The 23521-nt window shown below is 39.0% G+C and overlaps 3 protein-coding genes across 4 annotated transcripts; 2 read left to right on the forward strand and 1 right to left on the reverse strand.

Moving 5' to 3' along the window:
- The first annotated feature begins 4237 nt into the window (after positions 1-4237).
- LOC139842839 (uncharacterized) lies at positions 4238-5811 on the forward strand. The gene is made up of 2 exons (XM_071832940.1): positions 4238-5317; positions 5455-5811. The coding sequence occupies exons 1-2, from the start codon at positions 4238-4240 to the stop codon at positions 5809-5811; spliced, it is 1437 nt and encodes a 478-aa protein (XP_071689041.1).
- A 1669-nt stretch (positions 5812-7480) lies between these two features.
- On the forward strand, positions 7481-8818 carry LOC139845492 (F-box protein At3g07870-like). Its single transcript, XM_071835745.1, has one exon. It carries the CDS (start codon positions 7576-7578, stop codon positions 8803-8805), a length of 1230 nt encoding a protein of 409 aa, XP_071691846.1. The 5' UTR covers positions 7481-7575; the 3' UTR covers positions 8806-8818.
- Positions 8819-10063: 1245 nt separating this feature from the next.
- LOC139845493 (histidine kinase 2-like) lies at positions 10064-17555 on the reverse strand. 2 transcript variants are annotated; one of them, XM_071835747.1, is made up of 14 exons: positions 17242-17555; positions 16860-17097; positions 15715-16275; positions 15169-15450; positions 14793-14962; positions 14498-14710; positions 14218-14404; positions 13957-14008; positions 13649-13878; positions 13449-13547; positions 12689-13353; positions 11551-12021; positions 10517-10947; positions 10064-10432 (listed from the first exon to the last, which is right to left on the reverse strand). In XM_071835747.1, exons 2-13 carry the CDS (start codon positions 17076-17078, stop codon positions 10698-10700), a joined length of 3399 nt encoding a protein of 1132 aa, XP_071691848.1. In that variant the 5' UTR covers positions 17079-17097; positions 17242-17555; the 3' UTR covers positions 10064-10432; positions 10517-10697. The 2 variants fall into 2 exon arrangements, with proteins under 2 accessions (XP_071691848.1, XP_071691847.1); XM_071835746.1 differs by having other exon boundaries at positions 16860-17555.
- Between the last annotated feature and the right edge of the window lie 5966 nt (positions 17556-23521).

Consider the following 23521-nt stretch of genomic DNA (forward strand, 5'->3'; position numbering starts at 1 on the left):
CTAATAACAATCAGTCTCAAAACCCCCACACCAACCCTAACAACACTCACGACTCCAACAAATACGTTCAATTCCGGGATGCTAAGGATAAAGACCCAAACGCGAGTGAGAAAATCAGACTTGTCTATTTGAAAAAGGAGGACATGAACTTCAAAGAGTTAAAAACAGCTTTAATGGGTGAGATGGCTAATATTGACCTTCTACACCAAATAAAAAGGCTATGCGAAGTAGAAGGTATCACAGATGTACAGATAAAATATATTGGTGGTTTAGAGATTGTATTAATTCTTAATTCTATGGAGGCAGTCAACAACATTCTCAACAACGAACAACACGGTATTAGAAGGTGGGTCAACAATCTTAGAGTATGGAAAAATTCTTTACATTCACCAGGAAGAATCACGTGGATTAATGTCATAGGAGTACCAATCTCATGTTGGAACGAGGTCATGTTTGCAAAGATTGGTTGTTGGTGGGGTGATGTTCTTGAGATGGATAACTGTAACTTAGATGGAGATCAAAATCTTACAATGGGAAGAATTAAGGTTAGAGTCAAGGATCTACACATTATCAATGAATCGATATTAGTGGACGCTGAGATTGCATCGTTTTATGTTGGGGTTCATGAAGATATCAACGATGTAGTCCAGGTTGATTTCAATGAGAATGAAACGGATGAAAAGGTAGAAGATTCATCAATTAAATCAGATGATATAGAAGATTTTGAGATGGGTGAGATGGGGGAATCATACTCTTCGGATGAGGATGACTGGGAGCACAAGCAGATTTCGATCAACTCACCGGTAAAATCACAGAACTCCGGCTACCCGATACCTGAGGAATCTAGAAACAATCAACGGCAAAAAAGAGTGGAAACTGAGGAGTCTTTCTCTCACCATTCTATTAATGACACATTCTCCAACAACTTTAGAAACGGCCAATCTTTAAAAAAGGTATGTCAGACTGCAGTTAATGCAAACGTGTGTAATGATGAAGCAAACCAAACGTTTCATACCCCTAATATTAACATAGAGCCCCTATTGGATGTTTCCAAAACCACTACTTCACATAACCCTTTGCCAGTCGTGCCCACTCTCAATGTAATCTTAGAGCCCACTCTTAATCATAACTCAACGCCAAACAAGCCCACTACCCTTGAGCCCATAAACGAGACAGCAATCTCCCCTAGCCCACACATCACCGAGCCCAATTTCATAAAGGAAACCATACCTGAGCCCACCCTAAGCATGAGTACAACTACACCTACTAAACCAACATCCACCGAGCCCAATTCCAAAAATGAAATCACACTTGAGCCCACCCTCAACACAAGCCTACCTTCCCACATCATTTCACAGGCCCAACCTACACTCATTACCCCTGAGCCCATTAATAAACATAACACTCACCAAGCCCAATCTCCAATCCACACTTCCAACCCAATCCCTTCTAATGTAACTCACGAGGACAACACACAAAACATCTCGGATCATAACATTCTTCAAGCCCAACATCCTACCATAATCAACAACCCAAGCACCCCTAAACTAACACATGAGAATACAGAACATAACATCAATGATCAAACATTGAACCTATCCACTAACCTAACCCACACCACACATCATGTAACCACCCCGTCACCATCTGAGCCTAATAACGATCTTTCCCCAAACCATGAGCTAACCAAAAAGGAACCTTATAAACCAAATCCAATCCCAAACATAAACCCTAATGATTTCAACCAGAACGTTAATGACTTTATATCCATCACGGTACCCGAAACACCTCCACAACGAAAGAAGATAACAATACGAGAGAAGCCTGCTCCAGAGAACAACAAAAAACAGTGCACACCCAACGTTAACTCTAAAAAAAAGATGGATAAAAAGAGGAAACCAAAGACTGTCCAAATCTCAGGTTCTAAAAGAAGTCGCCAGCCAACAATGGAAGACTTACTGATGGTTAAATCTAGACGTAAGAACAATACAATTGAACCCGATAACGAGCAATCAGAACCCAGTGTTAATCTATGTGATTACGCCAAGTTATTAGGGTTCAAAGGGGAACAAGATCTATAATTTGATGGATCCAAAACGTGAGACACAATTTTGTATCAATGAAGATATTATCGGTGAATATACGAGGATTTAATCAGGATGGCAAGGTAAATTGGTTTAGACAATTGATTGCCAACTCAAAACCTGTCGTTGCGGCCATTCAAGAAACCAAACGCCATAAATTCAGTGATAGACGTATTGAAAATTTGTGGGGGTGTCAGAACTTTGGATATGCATACAAAAGTACGGTGAGAAGATCAGTTGGTTTGCTACTCATATGGGATTCCAATGTCTTTAAGGTAAATCAAGCAGTTGAAGACGATTTTTTCATTGCTATTAAAGGTACTCTATCGAACTGTGACTGCGAGATTGTGGTAGTTAATGTATATGGCCCACATAGTGATGAAAAGAAAAAAAGATTCTGGGAGAAGTTAGATAAATTACTTGAATTCGATAATGTTGCTTGGGTACTTTGTGGTGACTTTAACGAAGTTAGATCCGAATCAGAAAGAGAGAATACCAATTATGTCCATAGAAGAGCCACACGCTTCAATAAGTTTATCAACAACAATGGGCTAATTGAGATACCTTTGGTGGGTAAGAAGTTTACAAGGATAAGTGATGATGGGCTACAATTCAGCAAGCTAGACCGATTTTTAGTTTCCGATAATTTCATGCAACTTTGGGAGGACTTATATGTGATTGCACTTGATAGAAATTTGTCTGACCATACTTCCCTATTATTGAGGAACAATATCACTGATTTTGGGCAGAAGACCATCAGAATATTCGACGCATGGCTGGAGGATGAAGGGGCGTGTGATATAATAAAAGAGGCATGGGGTAAGCCGGTTCACGGTTACAGAAAAGATATTGTGTTTAGGCACAAACTTAAAAATGTAAAGGACAGTTTGAAGAATTGGAGTAAAAGCAATTATGGTAAAATTGATGAAGAACTCCTCGAACTCAATAATATATGCAATAATTGGGAACGTAAAGCCGAAGATAGAACCCTTGATGATTCAGAGAGGAATGGATTTCAGCAAGATGCGAGTGGATTGCAAAAGATAAAGTCAAACGCAATATGCTAAAACAAAAGGCACGGGTTAGATGGGCGTGTGAAGGAGATGAGAACACGAATTATTTTCACGCAATCATAAAGAGTAGATATAATCAAAACAACATAAGGGGATTGTTTGTGAACGGTGTGTGGCAAGAAGGACCGAACGAGATCAAAGAGGAGGTCCATAGATTTTTCAGAACATTCTATGAGGACCAGGAAACTAGAGGGTTTAGTTTTGAAGGATTTGAGACTTCTAGTATTTCACAAGATGACGCCAACTCTCTTGAATCTCCTTTCACCAAAGAAGAAGCGTGGGAAGCAATTAAAGATTGTGGGATTTCAAAAGCACCGGGCCCGGATGGTTTCAACTTCAAGTTCTATAGAAAGTTTTGGTGGTTGATAAAAGATGATTTAATGAGTGCTCTCCATTGGTTTTGGAATGTTGGGGAAATTTCGAAGGGTTGTAACGCCGTCTTTCATTACACTTATCCCAAAAATCAATGATCCTATTAGTCTCCGTGATTATAGACCCATTAGTCTTATATGTAGTTACTATAAAATAATTGCCAAGATCCTTGCTAACCGAATCCGTAAGGTTATGAATGATTTGGTGGGTGTAGAACAAAGTGCGTTTGTTAAAGGGAGATCTATTCTTGATAGCATTCTTATAGCTAACGAATTAGTTGATGAAGTCAAATTCAAAAAGTCAAAATGTTTTATCTTCAAAGCCGACTTCGAGAAAGCGTTTGATAGTGTTCGTGGGAAGTTTCTATTAGATATAATGAAGGCAATGTGGTTCGGTTCTAAATGGACGAAATGGATAGAGGCATGTTTTAAGTCGGCATCGATTTCGGTTCTTGTTAATGGGTCACCCACAAAAGAATTTAATCTTCAAAGGGGTGTGCGACAAGGAGACCCGCTCTCTCCTTTTCTCTTTATTATTGCAAGTGAAGGGCTCAATATACTCACAAAGTTGGCATGCCGAGATAAACTAATACGGGGTGTTGAAGTTGGTAAAGACAAAATTGCCATATCGCACCTCTAATTCGCGGACGACACAATTTTCTTTGGCGATTGGAACAAAACGAATATTGGTAACGTGCATAAAACACTCATGTGCTTCGAAAAGGTTAGTGGGCTCAAGATTAATATGAACAAAAGTCATTTGTATGGTATTGGAATCCCGAACCAAAGAATAGTGGAGATGGCAAATTATCTCGGGTGCAACATGGGATCATTTCCCTTTTCGTACCTTGGTATGCCTATTGGTAACAATATGAGTAAAAAAGAGGCATGGAACCCCGTAATTGAGAAATTCAACAAAAGACTATCGGATTGGAAGGCGAGAACATTGTCGTTTGGTGGGAGATTACCTCTCCTAAAATCGGTACTTAGTAGTCTTCCCCTTTACTTCTTCTCGTTGTTTCGAGCTCCGTCATCCGTCATCATCCTTCTCGAGAATCTACGTCGTAAGTTCTTTTGGGGCGGGACGGGAAATGATACAAAACTTTCTTGGGTTAAATGGGACACAATCCTTTTACCATATAGGGAGGGGGGTTTAAATATCGGGTCACTTAAATCCAAAAATTGGGCATTATTGGGGAAATGGTGGTGGCGTTTTCGAACCGAAAACGATTCACTATGGGTCAAAGTTATCAAAAGCATTTATGGGAGGGACGGGGGGTTGGGATCTCTTGATTCTAACATTGTTCCTAGACGTGTTTCAGTTTGGAAGAAAATCATCTCAATCGGCAATGACATGTCCAAGATTGGTTTCGATTTGCAAGCACATTTTGTCAGAAATATTGGTGATGGAAGTGGAGTACTGTTCTGGCAGGATACATGGGTGGGCGGCTGCAATTTAAAGTCTAAGTTTCCTCGTCTGTTTCGATTGGAAACGAATGTTCTAGCCACGGTTAAGGACCGTATGCAGGTGATCAACAACTCTCGGTCATTTCAGTGGGAATGGTCTAGAGAGATCAGCGGTCGGCTTAATGGAGAACAAGAGCAACTGATTTTGTTACTATCCTCATTCTCGGGTATTGGTTCTGGCACGGAAGGCTGGTGTTTTTCCCTTAACAGTTCAGGCATATACACGTGCAAACAGGTATCGGGCTTGTTAGACAGCTTATTGTTATCGGATAACACCACGGGAACTAAAACTTTACGCAACAACTGTTACCACAAAAAATTGGTATCTTCATTTGGCGAGTTCTAAAAGAAAGAATTGCGGCTTTAGTGGAGCTTGACAAGCGTGGAATAGACTTTGGTTCATTATTATGTCCTGAATGTAATAATGAAATCGAATCTATTGATCATGCCTTGTTCAAGTGCAAAACGGCTTCGGATGTTTGGTTAGGGATTCATAAATGGTGGAACCTCAATGTATCTACTTCGCATGGCTTAGAATGGATCAGGGCTTCGGGTTACGGGAATATGTCGAGTGACAAAAAACGTGTTTGGCAAGCAATCGTTTGGACAACTTGCTACATCATTTGGAAAAATAGGAACCAAAAGATATTTCGCAACGATTCATGGGCACCTCCAAAACTCATCAACGAGATACAAATCAAGACATTCGAGTGGATTTCAAATAGATCGAGGCTTATTGGCAAGGATTGGCATCGATGGCTCCTTAATCCGTCAAACCTTGGCGATCCGAGAAGAAATAATTTAGATACAGGCTAGATATAGTTGTCTTATTCATGTTTGTACTCTCTGTATATTTAGTTTGTATATGTAATTGTATATAGTCGTGATATTGTCGTGGCTATGCTTCCACCGATTGTACATATTCGTTGTTTATAATAATATTGGCCTTTAAAAAAAATATATATATATATAGTGTATATTTATTTTATGTATATATGTATGTATAAAAAAAAAAAAAGTTTCCGTTCCATACATGTGTGGGTGGGGTGAGTACACGTCGGCAATTTGGTTCAAGCACGCGTTCATTTGTTGTGTGCTAACTTCCAGCACGCGTGCCACAAACACCACCAACACGCCGCGCTAACCCGTGTTGGGTGGCGTGTTGGTTCCAAAAACTGTGCATCACGGGTGCGTTAGAGACGGTCTTAGGCTTCAAAGTCAATAAAGTCAAACCTAGCTTTTGATCTAGGTGTGAATGTATAAACCTTTTGAAATAAAGGCAAAGCAAAAGTCATGATCGTTACTAACCCACCTTCACATAAAATAAAATAGATCATCAATAAATGTCAACAAGGGAAAAGGTATTTTAACTTGCTATGCTAATCTACTCTACTTTCTGGAGTTAATGTAGATGTCCAAATAAATAAAAAGTACAGGGAAGTGATCTATTTGTTTCACTAAAGTCAAAGGAAAACTCATCAAACCATAATCGAAAAGTAAAAAAAAAAAAAAAAAAAGTAGCGTCACAACGGAGAAATTCAGTTTGTTTATGGACGACTATGTTGATCTAGTCAGCTTGAAGACTTGGCTCACTTGTAGTTTTAGCGTCTGTGTATTTTCGTCTTGGTTCTTTTCTCATTTGTTGCAAGTTTTGTTGTTGGATATTATGTTTTTAGCTTGTGTCTTTGGTTTGGTAGGTTTTGTTTTAGACGTTTGCGTTTGGGGCCTAGTTTGTCATAACTTGTAGGTCGTGTTCATGTTTGTTTCGTTTCGTTTCGGTTGGGTTTTTTCATCCGTGGATGAAGCTTAATTTTTCTTCGTTTTTAATAAAAGTTTCGTTTTTTCAGAAAATAGTATGGGGAAGTTATTTACTCTTAGGAGTATCTATTATGCATACGATCACACATTAAACTATTTGCGTTTTCATAAATAAATAAAAATAAAATATTTGCGTTGACGCCTACATTTCATTTCTTTAATGAATGTTAACATATTTTTACATGATAATTTCTAATTATGAATTATGATTATGAAATATATTCATTGTAAAAATGAAAGAGATCTGTTCTTCAAATAGATAAGCTAAAACTGGTAAGATTAACCATTGCCAAATGTTATCAAATCTCAATAAATAAATAAAATTATATGGTAAATAGTTACTATAAATAACAAATATGCAATGCAATAAATAGTTTGCATCATGATATGGCCATTATCTTCTCGGCCTGAAATTTTTGTCCCAACGTCCGTTTTTAATGGAGAAAAGATGGACTTTTGTCACATATACATACAAATTATTATTCAATGCTGGACCCCCAACAACTCAAATTAAGACAAAATAGCCTAGTATCGTTAAATTTAATATAACGTACATCATTCACTGCACAATGTATAACTCATTATAGCATTGTTACTATCAATATTATTCAATATACCTCACAGCTAGCTATATTATTTTCCTCCATTTTTTCTCATAGTGCCAAAAGCATTTTTTGCTTTCGCTTATTTTTCTTCATTTCTTGAAATATTAATATATATATCTCCTTTGTTCATCTTCATTGTTTTCTTGTTTCTGGGTTCATGAATTCGAGTTTTCAAAACGAACCCAGAAACAAGAAACCAAAACTCGTAGATGAAGAAGAAAAAGGAGAGATCTTGATCAAGAACCCGTCGTGTAACGGGTTCGAGTTGTTACCTAGAGATGTACTTCTTGATATTCTTACTAGGCTGCCCATATCATCACTTATTCAATTTCGATTCGTATGTAAGTCATGCGACGTTTTGTCACGTGACCCTGAGCTGCCACGTATGCACCACCCAGTGGCAGCTCGAGCTGACCCCATTTTGATTTTCCATTGTGATTACCCGATTCGTAACCAGCTTTATTTCGTTGATCATGGTGGTGACAAGATTGTACGAAAGATATCGACACCATTTTGTGGTTCCATGCCGGAATTCAACGTTGTGGGCTCCTGCAATGGCTTGTTGTGTTTGTCTGATTCGTTGTTTGGTGAACCGGTTTACTTGTTTAACCCGTTTACTCGAAACCATCTAGAGTTGCCTAAACCTAGACAGTTTCAAGACCAAGAGGTGATATTCGGGTTTGGGTTTCATCCAGTTACTAATGAATACAAGGTTGTTAGAATTGTATACTACAGGACGCCACGTAGGTTAATCCGAAACCATCGGAGTTATCCAAGATCCGAAGTTCATGTCTTGACGATTAGTGAACCGAATTCGAATAATGTATGGAGATGTATTGGGAAAGTGCCGTATCAGCTTGATAGGCAAGCAAAAGAAGCGGTTGTGGTTAATGGGAGACTCCACTGGGTGAGCCGCCCAGGGCGGCTCGGTGGGCTTCCAGGTCGAACGATTGTGTCATTCGACCTGGAAGATGAAAAGTTTAAACTGGTTTCCAAACCGGTTAACCGTAGCAACTATCATTTGGCAGTGATTGACGGGTGTTTAGCGGTGGCTGTGTCATGTGGTTATGGAAAAATGGAGATTTGGGTAATGAAGGAATACAATGTGAAAGAGTCATGGACCAAGCTTTTTGACATTCATGGGGCGTATTTGGCGAAAGTCCCGAACCATGATTACGTGATATGGCGCAAGGCGGTGCATGAGAAGATGGTTCGGGTTTTGTGTGTGTTGAAGAATGGAGAGATATTGATGGAGTATAGAGGTGGTAGTTTGGTGAAGTATGATCCAATGTGGAAAGAGTTCAAGGATGTTGTGCTTCATGGGATGCCTAAGTTGTTCCAAACATTTGTACATGTTGGTAGCCTTAATTGGACCCATACATTATGAATATCAATCTTAAATTTGCTTAAACTCATATTTATTCTAACTTTCTTTTAATCCTTAACATAGAAAAAAACGAATTGGGATATATTAGTAACATATACAGACAACTTGGTACAATCAAGAATGAGTGATCCAAATTTTGCATCTTTAGGTTAGTTGCTACGAGGTGAGATGTTCATGTCTTCAAACGAAAGTGATTGGGTATTAGTAACATGTCTTCACACTTAATGCACTCTTCATCTGTTTTCTTTCTTCCGGGTTCATGAATTCGAGTTTCCAAAACGAAGCCAGATACAAGAAGCCAAAACTCGTAGACGTTGAAGAAAAAGGAGAGATCTTGATCAAGAACCCGTCGACCGTCGTGTAATGGGTTAGAGATGTTACCTAAGATATACTTCATGATATTCTTACTAGGCTACCCATATCAACATTAATTCAATTTCGATACCATGCTATATCTAGGGCTTTTGAAATCCAAAATCCTTCTTTTTTATATTCGGAAACTTAATTCTATTAAATCAAGGCGCCGGTAGGTTTGAGCAAAGGCCATAGCTATTATAATCATTGCCAGTAGCACAGCCGTTGACAAATCTGCCTTAGCCTTAGGTACTTGATACTTTCAGGGGGAGTAGGATTCCATCTGTCGGCGGCGGGTTAATTCCGAGCGAGAGGTCAAACCAATCCCATTCATCCTGGTCTGATCCGAACGGATCTTGTTGAATGAATTAAGGCTCTTCCCCCCTTTCCATTGAAGTAGGGAGGGCTTCCTTCCCTACCATTCCGGCCTATTATTGATAGGGATTTTACCGATGCTGAAGGTAGCTTGCTTACCAAGCCACCCACTTGAGAAGCTGGTCGCTAGAAAGAAGCAACGAGAAAGCGAAGCTGTGTACGAAGCTTTGCTTCTCCCCCTGTAGTCGTAATACTCGGCTCGTCGATACTTTGATTCAAAAGGTAAACGATGGTTCCCAACTTTTTCATTCCAAGGCATTGTTCATAGATAGAATTAGCCTATTTGCAACTTTCTTTGGCGGGTACAATAACTTTCCTCGATCCCTTTGGAAATTCCCTAACACTTCTCACCTCCACTTCCTTAAAAAGAGAAAGAGAGAAACTGTAAAACTAAAGTGATTTCTTACTCAAGTCTCTTGTACTGACCGAACCCTCAGTTCAGTCTTTGTCAACATTGCGACATTTTGTTGCGTGACCTAGAGTTGCCACGCATGCACCACCCAGTGGCAGCTCGAGCGGACCCCATTTTGGTTCTCCAATGTGATTGCCCGATTCGTAACCAGCTTTATTTTGTTGATTATGATAGTGATCATGGCGGTGACAAGATTGTACGGAAGATATCAACACCATTTTGTGGTTCCATGTTCGAATTCAACATTGTGGGATCGTGCAATGTTTGCATCTTACATATGTATCTTCTGCTTATTAATAACATGTACATACAACATTATGAACATATAATTACATATGTATCTTCTGCTAAGTAACATGTACAGACAACATCAAGAATGGGTTATGCAAAGTTTGCATCTTTAGGTTAGTTGCTACAAGGTGAGATCTTCCATGTCTTCAAGCGTAATCGATTTGGTGTTGGCTTGTAGCAGATTATGTCACTACCCTGAAAATTTAAAAGAAAATGTATAGATTATGCAAACAATTACTTTGCCAAGAACAGTTATGTGTATATGGAAATGAGTCTAACCAGATTGGTAAGACCATTGTTAGTTTGGTCAGCCTGTTCACTCCACCATGCTGAACCACAAGACAATTTTGGTCATGTCACTGTTAATCCACTTATCCTGCTAGTTCTGGCTGTAAGGCCTAATAATGGGTTAGCTACTTGGTCAGCTGGTGCAGCCCGTTATGGTGGGCAATTTGGACCATCAACCAGACTCAAAAAAACGAGCTGCAGCTGAATACAGCTGTTCTTCCTCAAAGGGCTTTGAAACATAGCCATCCATACCACACTTGATGCACTCTTCGTCTGTAGCCTGAATCACATCTGCAGTCATTGCTAAAATAGGTGTATGCCACTGACCCATATTTCCAAACAGATCCGTTGATACTTCACCAGATTTGATTTGTTCGTTAAACTCGCTCTCTACCTTACGAATTTGTCTTGTAGCTTCAAACCTAAATCATAACACCAATTTCAGTAGTGACATAAGTTCCATTAGTGAAGGTTTTTAGACATTGACTATCGAAGTTAGGGCGCCAATTTGGAGTTTTTTTGGGTGTAGGCGTGTTATGGGTCTGCCTCTTGTGGACCTTTATCGAGTTTTTTGTTTTCTGCTTGTAGCCCCTTTTTTTTCTAATAAAGTTGAGCTTTTCAAAAAAAAAAAAAAAGGTTAGGGTGCCAATCTGGGTGGGTCGAGTTAGCGAGTCAAAATTACCCAACCCGAAACACAAACAGATTTGATAAACGGGTTGGGAACTTTAACCCTAACCTGGTAATGCTACCCCGTACACAACACAGTTGTAGGTTGTCCGGTTGAATTTGGGTAAAATGGGTCAAATCTGATGGCTTAGTCGAAGGTTAGGTAAGTCAATTTTAATATTTGTTGATTTTAAAAAAGAAGTTATTTTGGGTTGCCTGGTCAACCCGTATTCTGAAACCTGACCTGAAAGGTTAGTTGGATTGGCGGGTCTCAACTTGAAGGGTCGAGTATCCCAACCCGTATCCGTTTACTTTCACGTCAAGTTTTGACCCGTGGCAAGAATAAGAGAGAATATTACCCATCCATTTCAGGCATTTGGAGATCCATGAAACAAGTATGAAACGAGTGAGGAGGCTTTAGCCTCTCTAATGCAGCTTTCCCGCTATCGACACATGTCACAATTGCTCCGTACTTTTTCAACGCGCCTTCAGCCACCCGTCTATTCACAACATTATCATCAACCACCAAGATTCTTTTATCACGTAATAAACTCCCAAGAGTCGACGGTTTTCTTCTCGCTACAACTTTCTTATTTTCTACATTAAACGTTTCTTGAAAGCTAGAGATCAAGACACTTAATCTTAGAGGCTTTGTCACAATGGTTGCCACCAAGTTAGCCAATTTGACCTCATCGTGTATGGTAGGGCTCACAACGTTGGCCAATAGAAACAGTTTAGTGCTACTTTTTATGCCGCTGAGAAACGCAAAAGCACTCTCCTTGTCCCAAACTTCTTGGTCAACCAGAATCATTGAAAAATCAGCTGAATCACTATTAAAAAAAAAAATCACAGAGCAAAATAATGAGATGGCAATTTTGACCCTACTCATGACACCACAACAACAACAACAAAACTCAATACCACATGAGTGGGGAATGGGGGAGGTGATATGTGGACAATCCTTCCCCTATCCGAGAATAAAAACAAGTCATTTCTCCACCCAGAGTGAAACACTCTCAAGAGTAGAGAAAGTCATCCCTCTCTTTATTCGACGGATAAAGAGATTGCTTCCGAGAGGACCTCCGGTCTTTAAGTAGGAAAAAGTAAAAAAAATATATATATATATATACTAAAATAAAAATAATAATAGACGCCATGAAAATGGTAGAATCAAATTTCCATGGGTTTTAAATCCTGCCTGAATTTAATTTAGGCTCTAAGAGTCAGTCAAGTCGCCAATAAATCGACGATTGATGTTGACCCTACTCATGAATGGATCGATTTAGGTTATGTTTTATCTCTAACGGATCAAGTAAAAAAATATCTAAAAATATAAGCAGGTCAAATGATTTGAACGAGTTAAAAAGGTCCAAGGTTCCCAAAATGTACTTTTCACGCCAAAGGCCTTCAAAAACAATCCTTTGGAACCTGAACACATTTTGACTCATTACACATCCTATCGACCCGCTCATATTGCCACCTATAACACTAATTTACCTTGCTGATCGGTAATCATGTGCAGAATCAAAATTGGATGTTATCTCGACCGATATTCCCATTCTTTGAAGATGGTATCTTGTGACTTCTGCTCTTATGCTTTTACAGTCAATTACCAACGCTTTTAGTCCCCGAAATTCTGACGTGGATGGATGATACTGCTGCAGTACAGTATCAGTCGAGTTGGTTTCCTTTTTCATTAAAACCGCTGTAAAAGAAAACGTACTTCCAATACCGGGCTCGCTAACGAAACCAATCTCACCATTCATAAGTCCAACCAATCTCTTACTAATACTCAATCCAATCCCGGTCCCACCATAAGTTCTTGATGTCGAACTGTCAGCCTGCATAAACGGCATAAATATACGGCTTTGCGCCTCTACTGGGATCCCCACACCCGTATCTTCAACAGTTATTAGTATTTTGATCTTGGCAGTTTCTCTTTCCAAATCGTTGCCACTCAACTTCTCAAAGTTTTCCCAACTTTTTTTCCTAGTAACAACCGGAAGCCCACTCAATGTGTTACTATTACACACTGTGTTTGACTTTGACTGATGAACAGAAGTCAATATTTTTCTAAGTACGTCATCCTTCATTTCGGATTCTCGTGTCGCTTCATCTGCTAAATGCACCGACACGAATATGTGTCCTCTATCTTGCGTGAACTGAAAAGGACATTGTGGTCAAACAGAAGAACATAAACACAACCTGGTGCGCATTAATTGTATTTAAAAAAATAATAATAAGAAAAGATACTAACTTTAAGTGAATTTGCAACCAGATTCGTGATTATTTGCCTGAACCGTCCGGGATCTCCAACCACAACCTCAGGAAGTTGTTCAGATACATAAACAGCCAACTTTTCGGATGCAAGAACAGGATTTAACATTTAATTAGAGCATACATATTATTCAAATTTTAGTTATAGATTAAGCGAATAGGAGTATTAATTTTCTGTACCTCGATTCCTTTCTCTCGAGACTTGGTTAAAAATAGAGATACAACGTTATCAAGAATTGTGCGAAGCTCGAAAGGGACAGCTTCAAGTTCAAGCCTTCCTGATTCGATTTTGGCCTGATCAAGAACCTCGTTAATCAATTTTATTAAATCTTTTCCACTAGCATGAGCAGTCTGCGCATAATCCAGTTGCTTTGCATCTAGATTAGTGTCCATCAGCATCTGCAGCATTCCTGATACGGAAAATATTTATATTATAAATGTGTTCCCAATAACATAACATAAACTAAACTACAAGGTCTACAAGTTACCTAAAACACCGTTCATCGGGGTCCTGATTTCATGTGAAACCGTTGCAAGAAACTACAAAATAGATTGATTATTCAGAATCATGGTCAGAGTCACAGTGATGGAAAATGAACAAGGTTGTAAAAGTCACTAGTCGGGGACTAGTAGGTCCGGACTAATCGGCCAAGTTGGAGACTAGTCGGACGTTGACCAACTTTGACTTTGACTGTAGTTGACCAACTTTCACAATTTTAACCGACTAAAATGGACTTTTGTGAATGCACCTGGGATTTTGCTGTATCAGCAGCTACTGCACGACCTTTTAGCTCCATCATCTTACGAAAATCGCGTTCGACTGCTTCGATTCGCTTTATAGCTGCATAGAATATATGACCAAGAAGAAACGTGATTGTAAGCACCCCACCCGATGCTAGTATTGCTGTCCAAGGTGCAGAAGGCCTCTGCTTAAACCTGTTACAGAATGATATCTATTTAAATACAAAATATATCAAGTGGGCCCACTGTTCTTGGAACATAAAGTCACAAAATTTTCGAATAAATAACCTGCAACGCATTTCATGTTTCCTAGCAGGATCACCAAAATCAAGGTTACTTATGTGAAGTAAACCCGTATCAACCTCCTTAGGACCATACATGTTAATCGCCGCAGAAACGTTTGTTGTGTCATAAACATTCACAACAATCGTCTGTTTGCTTGCTAACTGGTGTAGAAGCTTCTCAACCAATGATGGGACATCATATGATGCACCAAGGTAACTATTAATTAAAAAAAGTTAGTCTTTATTAGTAATGTGGTAAATATTGATTCGATGATATGCTGTATCGACATCAAACCTACCCTACGGTAGCGTTAGTTCGCTGTTCTGGTGTAGCATCTTGATGAAGATGAACATTATAAACAGCAAACGTAAGTACAACCCCCAAGTGGTTTGATTTTAAAAGCTTAAACGGAGATGTCAACACTCCTTTTCCAGATGCCCTTGCTCGCAAAATGTTTTCACGGTCTTCCTACACGATAGAGAATAAAAATGAAATAACTCAATAATAAATACATCATATAAGTGATATATATAGTGAGAAGATATGGGCGAACTGCAACCCGATAGGCACATTTGACTGGTTTCATTTTTGCCCAAATCGACCCATTCATATGTAAATTGATTGAAATTGACACCTTTTTGGAAAACCCATGAAAGGTTGATGGAAATAGATACCTTTCCAGACATCATATCAATAGAGACAATATGAGAAACTGTTTCTTGAGACAAAATAACGGGAGCATATTCATCTTGCATAGGTGACGGATCCAGATTTTGAGGGTCGCAATCTTGAGCAAGAGTTTGATCTTGATCTTCGGTTTCCATCTTCTTTATAGTCCATCCATGTTCTTTCTCAAATTTCTCCCTTTCAGAATGACGCACTCTCAAAGCATACGCAACACCGCTAGTTAGTGGCCTCTCAAACGACGTTCTTTCCGTGTATTCCCCAAAAGTTGTCTGCGAAATTACAAACAACCGGTTCTTACTTTCGAATTTACACAAGACAACATTAGAGGTATGGGAAAAAAGTTTAGATTTTTCTAATGACAGCCCTGAGAGCTGTCGTTAAGGTGCAAGAAACACTTTCACTTTTTAATAACTATCATGTAAAAGTCAACATTAACCGTCTTTTACAATACATTAATGCGCCTTAACGACAGCCCCTAAGGGCTTTTAGGATTGTCGTTAGAAAAATCCAAAAAAATAAAATAAATTAAATACTTGATTGATGGCAGAAGGTTGTTTCCCATGATAGAAAGTTGAGACGAGAATAGCAAGGGCATGAACATGGTTCATGCTCACACTGAATTGATCTTGCAACATACGGGCCCGTTCATCACACATGTTTGCTAATGTTTCTTTTCTTCTAAACTGGATACCGTCATTTAAATACCAAAATAAACAAATCGATATACTAATTCCAAATAACACAAATACAACTAGAAGCCTCATCATAATCAACTTCCCAGCACCGCTAGATGAATAACTCTGAGCAAGATTTTTCTTCTTCATCCTGCCATTACAAATCTTCCACAAACATGGAATCGGGCTACAAACCGTAACTACAAAAAGGGCCCACATGCATAGCTTTAGAAGACTGTTACTATGCTCTACTGCATGTTTTTCAGGTATTGTTGTCGGCACTGCTTTGTCATCAAGAATAGGACACTGACCCCATATTTCCAGTTTGTGTTCGTGATTCGGTACTTTGAGAGCACAATTAATTTCTTGTTGCATTGACATGCCATCTACTAGTTTTTTGGTACATTTCAAGGTAGATATCTGATATTGACAGGAAAAAAAAAAAAATGAATATAGTTGACATGTCATAGTTTTATAGATTCTTGCAGATTACATATTTGTTTCATATCTTTTATTTCTGTTGGATGTCATAGATTTAAGAAATGGATTCTTCTTTAAAAAAGGTTCTATGATCAAGCAAACTTCATACATGGACATTCAATGAGCATTTATCGCTAAAATGTTTAACAATGTTCTAATTGTGAAGGCATATTAACACAAAAGTCAATGTCTTCTAAAGACTAAATAATTAATAAGTTGTAACTGCCAAAGTTTTAAGTTTGAGAGTTTTTCAATCATCCTAATGAAGATATAATAAGACACTAAGAATCACCCAAAAGAAAAGCAACAAAAAATAGAAAACTAAAACCTATAAAGAACAGGAACCAGTGGAGAGTCTATTTAGCTCATTTTGGGCAGTTTTGGTTTCTTTTTCTTATTTCAATAAATTTGTGTGCTTTATTCTCGTATTCACAAGTATATGTGTTTTAATACTTTTATGAAATATATGTACATCATAATAATGGAAAATTTTAGTAAAACAAAGAAAGATGAAAAGGCAGAACCTGATCTGACTCATAGAATGAGGAAGCCAGCTCATGAAGGTGGTCTTTGGTGACATTGAATTGCTCAACCAAGACTAAAGATTTATCTTCACAGGTTGTTCTTACTTCCCTCTTCATCCTAAAAACACCACTAAACAAAAATAAAGCAAACCCAATAACAAGAATTAAACCCAACACAAAAAGGAGCAATCTTTTCCATTTCCAGTTAGCTTTCTTCATCTTTGAACTGGTCAACAATCTGCCATTTAACCCATAAATCTTGCAATTCAAACACATTATCTCAAACACCCACTTGAGAAATAGCCTTAAAATTTTAAGAATTGCAATAAAACTCATGAAAATCAAGAATCTTTATGAGATAAAAATGTTTCTTGAAGCATACCCAGCTCACAATTTAATGATACAACACTATCACAACCACAGACCTTTAGCAGTCATCAAGAAATAGATATTTGCAGCAATTAAAACAACATATTTTAGTGTCGGAAGCTGTAAAACCAATAAAAATTATATCTTGAGAAGGAAAAAAAGGTAATGGTGAAAGGAATCATGGCAAATTACAAGGTGTTGTTTAGAACCCAGAAGTAGAATTGAGCAAAAACAAGAAGAAATCATAAAGAATAAGACAAGGAAGATGAGAAAGGATTTTAACTAAATTTCCTGATACGATGTCTGCTTGCTCAACAAAGGGTGTCGGAAGCATAAAGAGACATCAAGAACCAAACTTTTTTTTAAGGGGATGATCTCCTCACACACCCTAGGTAATTTTACCCAGGGAGGAGTTTAAGTAAATTAGTGTTTGAGGATAAAAAACAGTGTGTGAGAATCATCCTTTTTTTAACAATATATACAATATACAATAAAATAAAATAAAAAAGATAAATGGAAATGAAAATGGAAAGCCAGTTGGATTTTGCAGACCAACTGGAATCAATGACGAAGTGTTTTGTGATAAAAGAGATGGGACTTAGGAGGAAAAAGAGGCGCCTTTGCTTTTTAATCTCTTATTTTTTCTCTCTCTTTAAACGGAACAGAAATGACTGTTCTTGTTTTTCTTGTGCTGTGGACTATGATTAAATCATCATAATTGATTATTTAATTATTAGACGTCTTTTCGAGCATAGATAAAATAGACAAAATAGACAATTACTTAAAAATTTAGAAGTACTCAAAATTTTGAATATGTAAATATTTTTCTCAATATTTTTAATTAAATGAAATAAAAAATTGTCAATTAAAGTTAAAATACATTGTTTTTAATCGTTAAATACAATATAAGTAATAAATAGATAAATTGAAATATTATTTTTTAATGCGTAGAAAAAAACTTTAACGTATCTGTGAACCTATTATTAATTTCGGGCCTTTAAATTGTTCAGACGGCCATGTTAATTATTATCTAGGTGGGGTCCCTTGATGTTTGGTAATTCGACAAATAAAAAAATAAAAAATAGAACCAAACGAAACAAATTAAAGTGGATAAAAAAAATTTGAGGATAAGTACTTTCCGATTGTGCACATCTTCGGTTATGGTTGTGCATGTCTTCAGTTATAGTTGTACACATCTTAGGTTGCTCATTACGCCTTCCGGACAATTAAATTTTAGACACTCGATAAGTACTTTCTATGTTGCTTCGTGCGTAAAAGGGTGACCCTCACGTTCTTGTAAGACCCTAATCAGTATTGTACAGCAGTGTAATTATGTTACATAAAGTATGGGCACTTTTGTGGAATTAAACCAAAGTCAGATTCTGCCCAGCTCTTTGTGCGCGCCGCGCACATGTAGTGGTGCGCGCCGCGCACTGCTACTGTTGACGAATTCCAGCTTTTGTTTAAAAGATTAAATGAGGGGTAATCTTGTCTTTTCACATGGGGACGAGTTAGGGCTGTAAAGGCCAGCTTGGATGGTGGTTGAAGGCATATTCAACACTCCACCAACCTTATCATCTCTCCCATTCAATTCTAGAGTGAGAAACCCTTTAAGTGAGAGAAAGCTTAAATCCAAGAGGAAGAAGTTGCTTTCGGGTCAAATCGCGTGCTTTAAAGTTGTTCGTCTCATCACTAGCTACGTTGTGATTGTAGTGGTAAGCTCTAATCTTGATTTCCTTGTTTTAATTGGTTTAAGGGTTAAGGTTTGGATTAATGATGAACATAAAACCCATATGTGATGATTTTGGGTGTTCTTGGGTAAGATTGAGTCATTAAGATTCAATGGTAACTAACCTAGGGTTTTAAAGTGTTAATTGATGTTTATGAGTCCCAATTGGTTAGTAAATTACTAGCACACCTAGCTAATTGGTAAATGGGTGTTATTTGGGTATATGGGTGACCCAAAAGGGTGTGTTGATTTTAAAATGGGTCAAAATGACACTTGAATGGTGTGTGAGTTGGTTGACCAACTTGATTGGGTGATTGATTTGTATACCTAATGTAATAGGTACGTAGCGTTGAAGGTTACGAGTTTGATTTCTCACCAAGGCGTTAAGGTGAGTGGAATAATTATATATGTGCGTATATAGTGTATTTGCTTGCGGGCTTGTGGTTAGTGTTATCCGGGCGTGTGGATTCACTATAGTGTTATCCGGGCGTGTGGATTCACTACTCTTTTGTACGATGGGGATCACATGTGCGTGAAGGGTGGTTCGGTAAGTGCGGACGTCCACCTAGGGGGTTAGTGCATACTAACGGTCATTGTGCGAGTACCAACGGTCATTGTGCGAGTACCGTTTCCTTGTGTGTGTTATGGTTAACAATGGTTATTGTGTTGTAAGCGAAAGCATATGATATTGTTCGAGTTATATATATTTATGCGATTGTTATGCTAGCTTGTGGTATTGGAGGTTGGTAGCCTCGTATTGATGATAAGCTAATTGTGTTGCTAGCATTTATTCGGTATGTGTATTGAGTGGTTGCAAGTAGGTATATTATATATGTATGTGTATAATTATTGCATTCACTAAGCTTTGCTTACCCTCTCGTTGTTTATCTTTTTATAGGCTCCGGTGTTGACAAGGGTAAGGGCATTCGTTTGGATTAGAGATCCCGCTTGTTGCTTAGGGGACGCTTTTGGGATGTTATAGCTTTTGAAGTTTGACCGAGATTTGGGTAGTTTAACCCCCAAACACCATTCTCATAATGTCGTTTGGAAATTAAACTCTTATGGTCGAACTTTTATTCTTTTGAACGAAACTCGTAAAACGGTCGATGTGGGCCCCGTTTTGTAAAACTCATTTTATGTTTGAATCGTATGAGTTTTTCATATTAGAACATGTTGTGAAAAGCGTTTCGTCTAAATATGTCGGGAAGTGGGAGATCTTTATTTGAAAAATTGAAAAATCGGACAGAACTGAAAATAGACCTGTGCGCGCCGCGCACCCTGAGGTGGTGCGCGTGGCGCACTCCCCTGTAATAAAAAAAAAATTCTTAAGCGTGTTCGATTGTATATTGGGTTGGGTTGTTGCAAGTGGTATCAGAGCATGGTCTAAGGGATTTAGGTGACTTGAAATAGGTGCCTAGACTTAGATTTATTTGTATCTGCGCTTTATGCGGGACTTGTAGGAGACGGGTCGGACCGGGAGTTGATTAGTGCTTAGGTTTATGTGAACTAACCTTGCGCTAATTGTTTTGTGTTGTGTTAGCAATCATCAAGCGAGATAGACGTTGTACTAGCAAGTTAATGTGACGTGCTCGCGTAACAATGATTAGCTACCATTGTTACGGGTTCAAATCATGTCAAACAAGCGATGTACGACAATTGTTGAGCAAGATGGGGTAGTGTAGTGTATATGTATATACATATGTGTTAAGTCCTTTCGTTTCGTTGCTTAATTTTACTTCGTTTTATAGAATGAAGATGAGAAATGGACATGACACCAATGACGGAAGTACGAGTGAGGACGTTGAACTCACGGCCAAGGTTGAGGCCATCTTTAAAAGGCTAAAAAAGGATTTTCTCGACGATGTTCGAAAGGTCTTCCAAGAGTTGGTTGATGGACAAGTGACCGAAATGATCAATGAACGAATGAAAGCCGCGATCGAGGAGGCTTTAGAAGCTCGAAACATTTATCCTCGAGGCGAAGGGGGTGAAGGTAATGGTGGGGGTGGAAGGCGGGACTTCCACTACAAGAATTTCAAGGATACTCAACCTCCGATGTTTAATGGGGTGAGGGATCCATTGAAAAGCACTTGTTGGATTTCCGATATCGAGGGGACGTTCCGTACCGCGGAGTGTCCACCCGAGAAGAAGACGAGGTATGGGTCTAGCATGTTGCACGAAGAGGGCAAGTTGTGGTGGGACGATAAAATCAAATTATATGGTGAAGAGCAATGCATGAGCTTGACATGGGAGGAGTTTAAGAAGGAATTTTTCCAAGAATACCGAACTCCTTCCGACCTTGATAAAATCCTAGACGAGTTACACAATTTGCAACAAGGTTCAATGGACTTGGTTACTCTCAAGTCTACCTTCTTGGCAAAGACTCGTTTTTGTCCGGAGTATGTTGGTGATGACCACAAGTTGATGCTAGATTTTTATCGTACACTAAGGGACGAGTTAAAGCGTAAGATTAGTCGGGGTATGGCTAAGTCTCTTGACGAATTGTTTGAGTTAGCCCGGGGCTTCGAACCGGAAGTTCCAAGACAAAGTGGTTTCTCCTTTTCTAAGAGAAAATTCGAAGGTTCGAGCCAATCGAACTTTTCAAGCAAGAGGAACAAGAAGGGCTCCGAGAGTGTTGGTAGTGTAAAGAAGGGCGGTTCTAAAGAGTTCAACCCTAGGTGTTATAATTGTGGGCTATACGGTCATCTATCCCATGATTGCACGAACCCGACAACGACAAAGTTCACTTGTTTTAATTGTAACAAAGATGGACATAGGAAGTCGGAGTGTCCCGAGTTGCGGGGTGATCATGTGAAGAAGTTGGAGAAAACGGCGGGCACGGCTAGGGGTCGCAACTATTTGATGACGAATGAGGAGGCCAAGCAATCCAACGAAGTCGTTTCAGGTACTTTCATGGTTAACTCTAATCCGGCACGAATCCTATTTGATAGTGGTGCCAATTTATCGTTTGTTTCTCCAAGATTCGTGCCTAAGTTAAATAAACCGCTAGTTAAGTTAAGTCGTCCGGTAGAAGTTGAAATAGCGGATGGCAAGACGGCGCTAGTGGTTGATGTGTGTAAAAATTGTAACGTTGTGTTTGGTGCCGAAAATTTTAAAATCGATCTAATTCCGATGACTTTGGGAGATTTTGATATCGTCATTGGTATGGATTGGCTCGATCATAATAGAGCCGATATTGCATGCCATGATAAGTTTATTCGAGTAAAAACCCCAAGTGGGGGAGAGTTAATTATTCATGGCGATAAGCGGAGAAGACTTGTGCCGATATGCACTTTTGCAAGGGCACGTCGTTTCCTTGTTAGTGGTGGCATGGCTTTTCTAGCCCATGTTATTGATACTCGAGATGAGCCACCATCCATTTGTGAAATTTCGGTGGTGAATGAATTTGAAGACGTTTTTTCCGGATGAGTTACCGGGTGTTCCGGCGGAAAGACAAGTTGAATTTCCCATTGAGTTGGTTCCGGGGGCTACCCCCATTGCTAAAACTCCTTATCGTTTAGCGCCGACAGAAATGCAAGAGTTGTTAAATCAAACCCAAGAGTTGCTTGAGAAGGGTTTTATTCGACCGTGTGCTTCGCCATGGGGCGCTCCGGTTTTATTCGTGAAGAAGAAGGATGGTAGTATGCGGATGTGCATCGATTATCGAGAGTTGAACAAAGTGACGATCAAGAATCGTTATCCATTGCCTAGGATTGATGATTTGTTCAACCAACTCCAAGGTGCAACGTATTTCTCTAAAATTGACCTACGGTCCGGCTATCACCAAATGCGGGTCCTTGAGGAAGACATCGAGAAAATGCCTTTTCGAACGCGTTATGGGCATTTTGAATTCGTAGTTATGCCTTTTGGTCTTACGAATGCACCGGCGTCATTCATGGATCTTATGAACCGAGTGTGCCAACCTATGTTGGACAAGTCGGTGATTGTGTTCATTGACGACATACTTGTCTATTCGAAAAGTATGAAGGAACATGAACATCATTTGAGGGGTGTGTTAAAGACGTTGCGGAAGGAGAAGTTGTATGCTAAATTCTCCAAATGTGAATTTTGGCGAAGGGAAGTTCAATTCCTTGGCCATATCGTGAACGAAAATGGTATTCAAGTAGACCCGGGGAAGATTGAGACGGTAAAGAGTTGGGGACGACCGACTACGCCTACGGAAATTCGAAGTTTTCTCGGATTGGCCGGTTATTATCGTCGGTTTATCCAAGACTTTTCTAAGATCGCTTCTCCATTGACGAAATTGACAAGAAAGAACGCGAGATTTAATTGGGAGAACGAACAAGAAATTGCTTTTCAATTGTTAAAAGAGAAGTTATGTCAAGCTCCGGTGTTAGTGTTGCCGGAAGGTGTGGAAGACATGACGGTTTATTGTGATGCTTCTTTAAATGGGCTCGGGTGTGTTCTAATGCAAAGAGGTAAAGTCATCGCTTATGCCTCTCGACAATTAAAGGAACACTAAACGAGATATCCGACTCATGATCTTGAGTTGGAGGCGGTTGTGCATGCGTTGAAAATTTTGCGCCATTACTTGTATGGTGTCAAG

This window comes from Rutidosis leptorrhynchoides, chromosome 4 (assembly GCF_046630445.1).
Source record: "Rutidosis leptorrhynchoides isolate AG116_Rl617_1_P2 chromosome 4, CSIRO_AGI_Rlap_v1, whole genome shotgun sequence".
Classification (NCBI taxonomy): Eukaryota; Viridiplantae; Streptophyta; class Magnoliopsida; order Asterales; family Asteraceae; genus Rutidosis; species Rutidosis leptorrhynchoides.

Excerpts from the sequence above, each read along its gene's own strand:
- LOC139842839 (XM_071832940.1), top strand. The coding sequence starts at position 4,238 with ATGTGCTTCGAAAAGGTTAGTGGGCTCAAGATTAATATGAACAAAAGT. Across the intron at positions 5,318-5,454 it reads ACTGTTACCACAAAAAATTG|TGCAAAACGGCTTCGGATGT; the intron begins GTATCTTCATTT and ends GCCTTGTTCAAG.
- LOC139845493 (XM_071835746.1), bottom strand. The coding sequence starts at position 17,195 with ATGAGTTTTATTGCAATTCTTAAAATTTTAAGGCTATTTCTCAAGTGG. Across the intron at positions 15,451-15,714 it reads AACCTTCTGCCATCAATCAA|ACAACTTTTGGGGAATACAC; the intron begins GTATTTAATTTA and ends GTAATTTCGCAG. Across the intron at positions 13,548-13,648 it reads CTCGAGAGAAAGGAATCGAG|TTGGCTGTTTATGTATCTGA; the intron begins GTACAGAAAATT and ends GCATCCGAAAAG.
- LOC139845492 (XM_071835745.1), top strand. The coding sequence starts at position 7,576 with ATGAATTCGAGTTTTCAAAACGAACCCAGAAACAAGAAACCAAAACTC.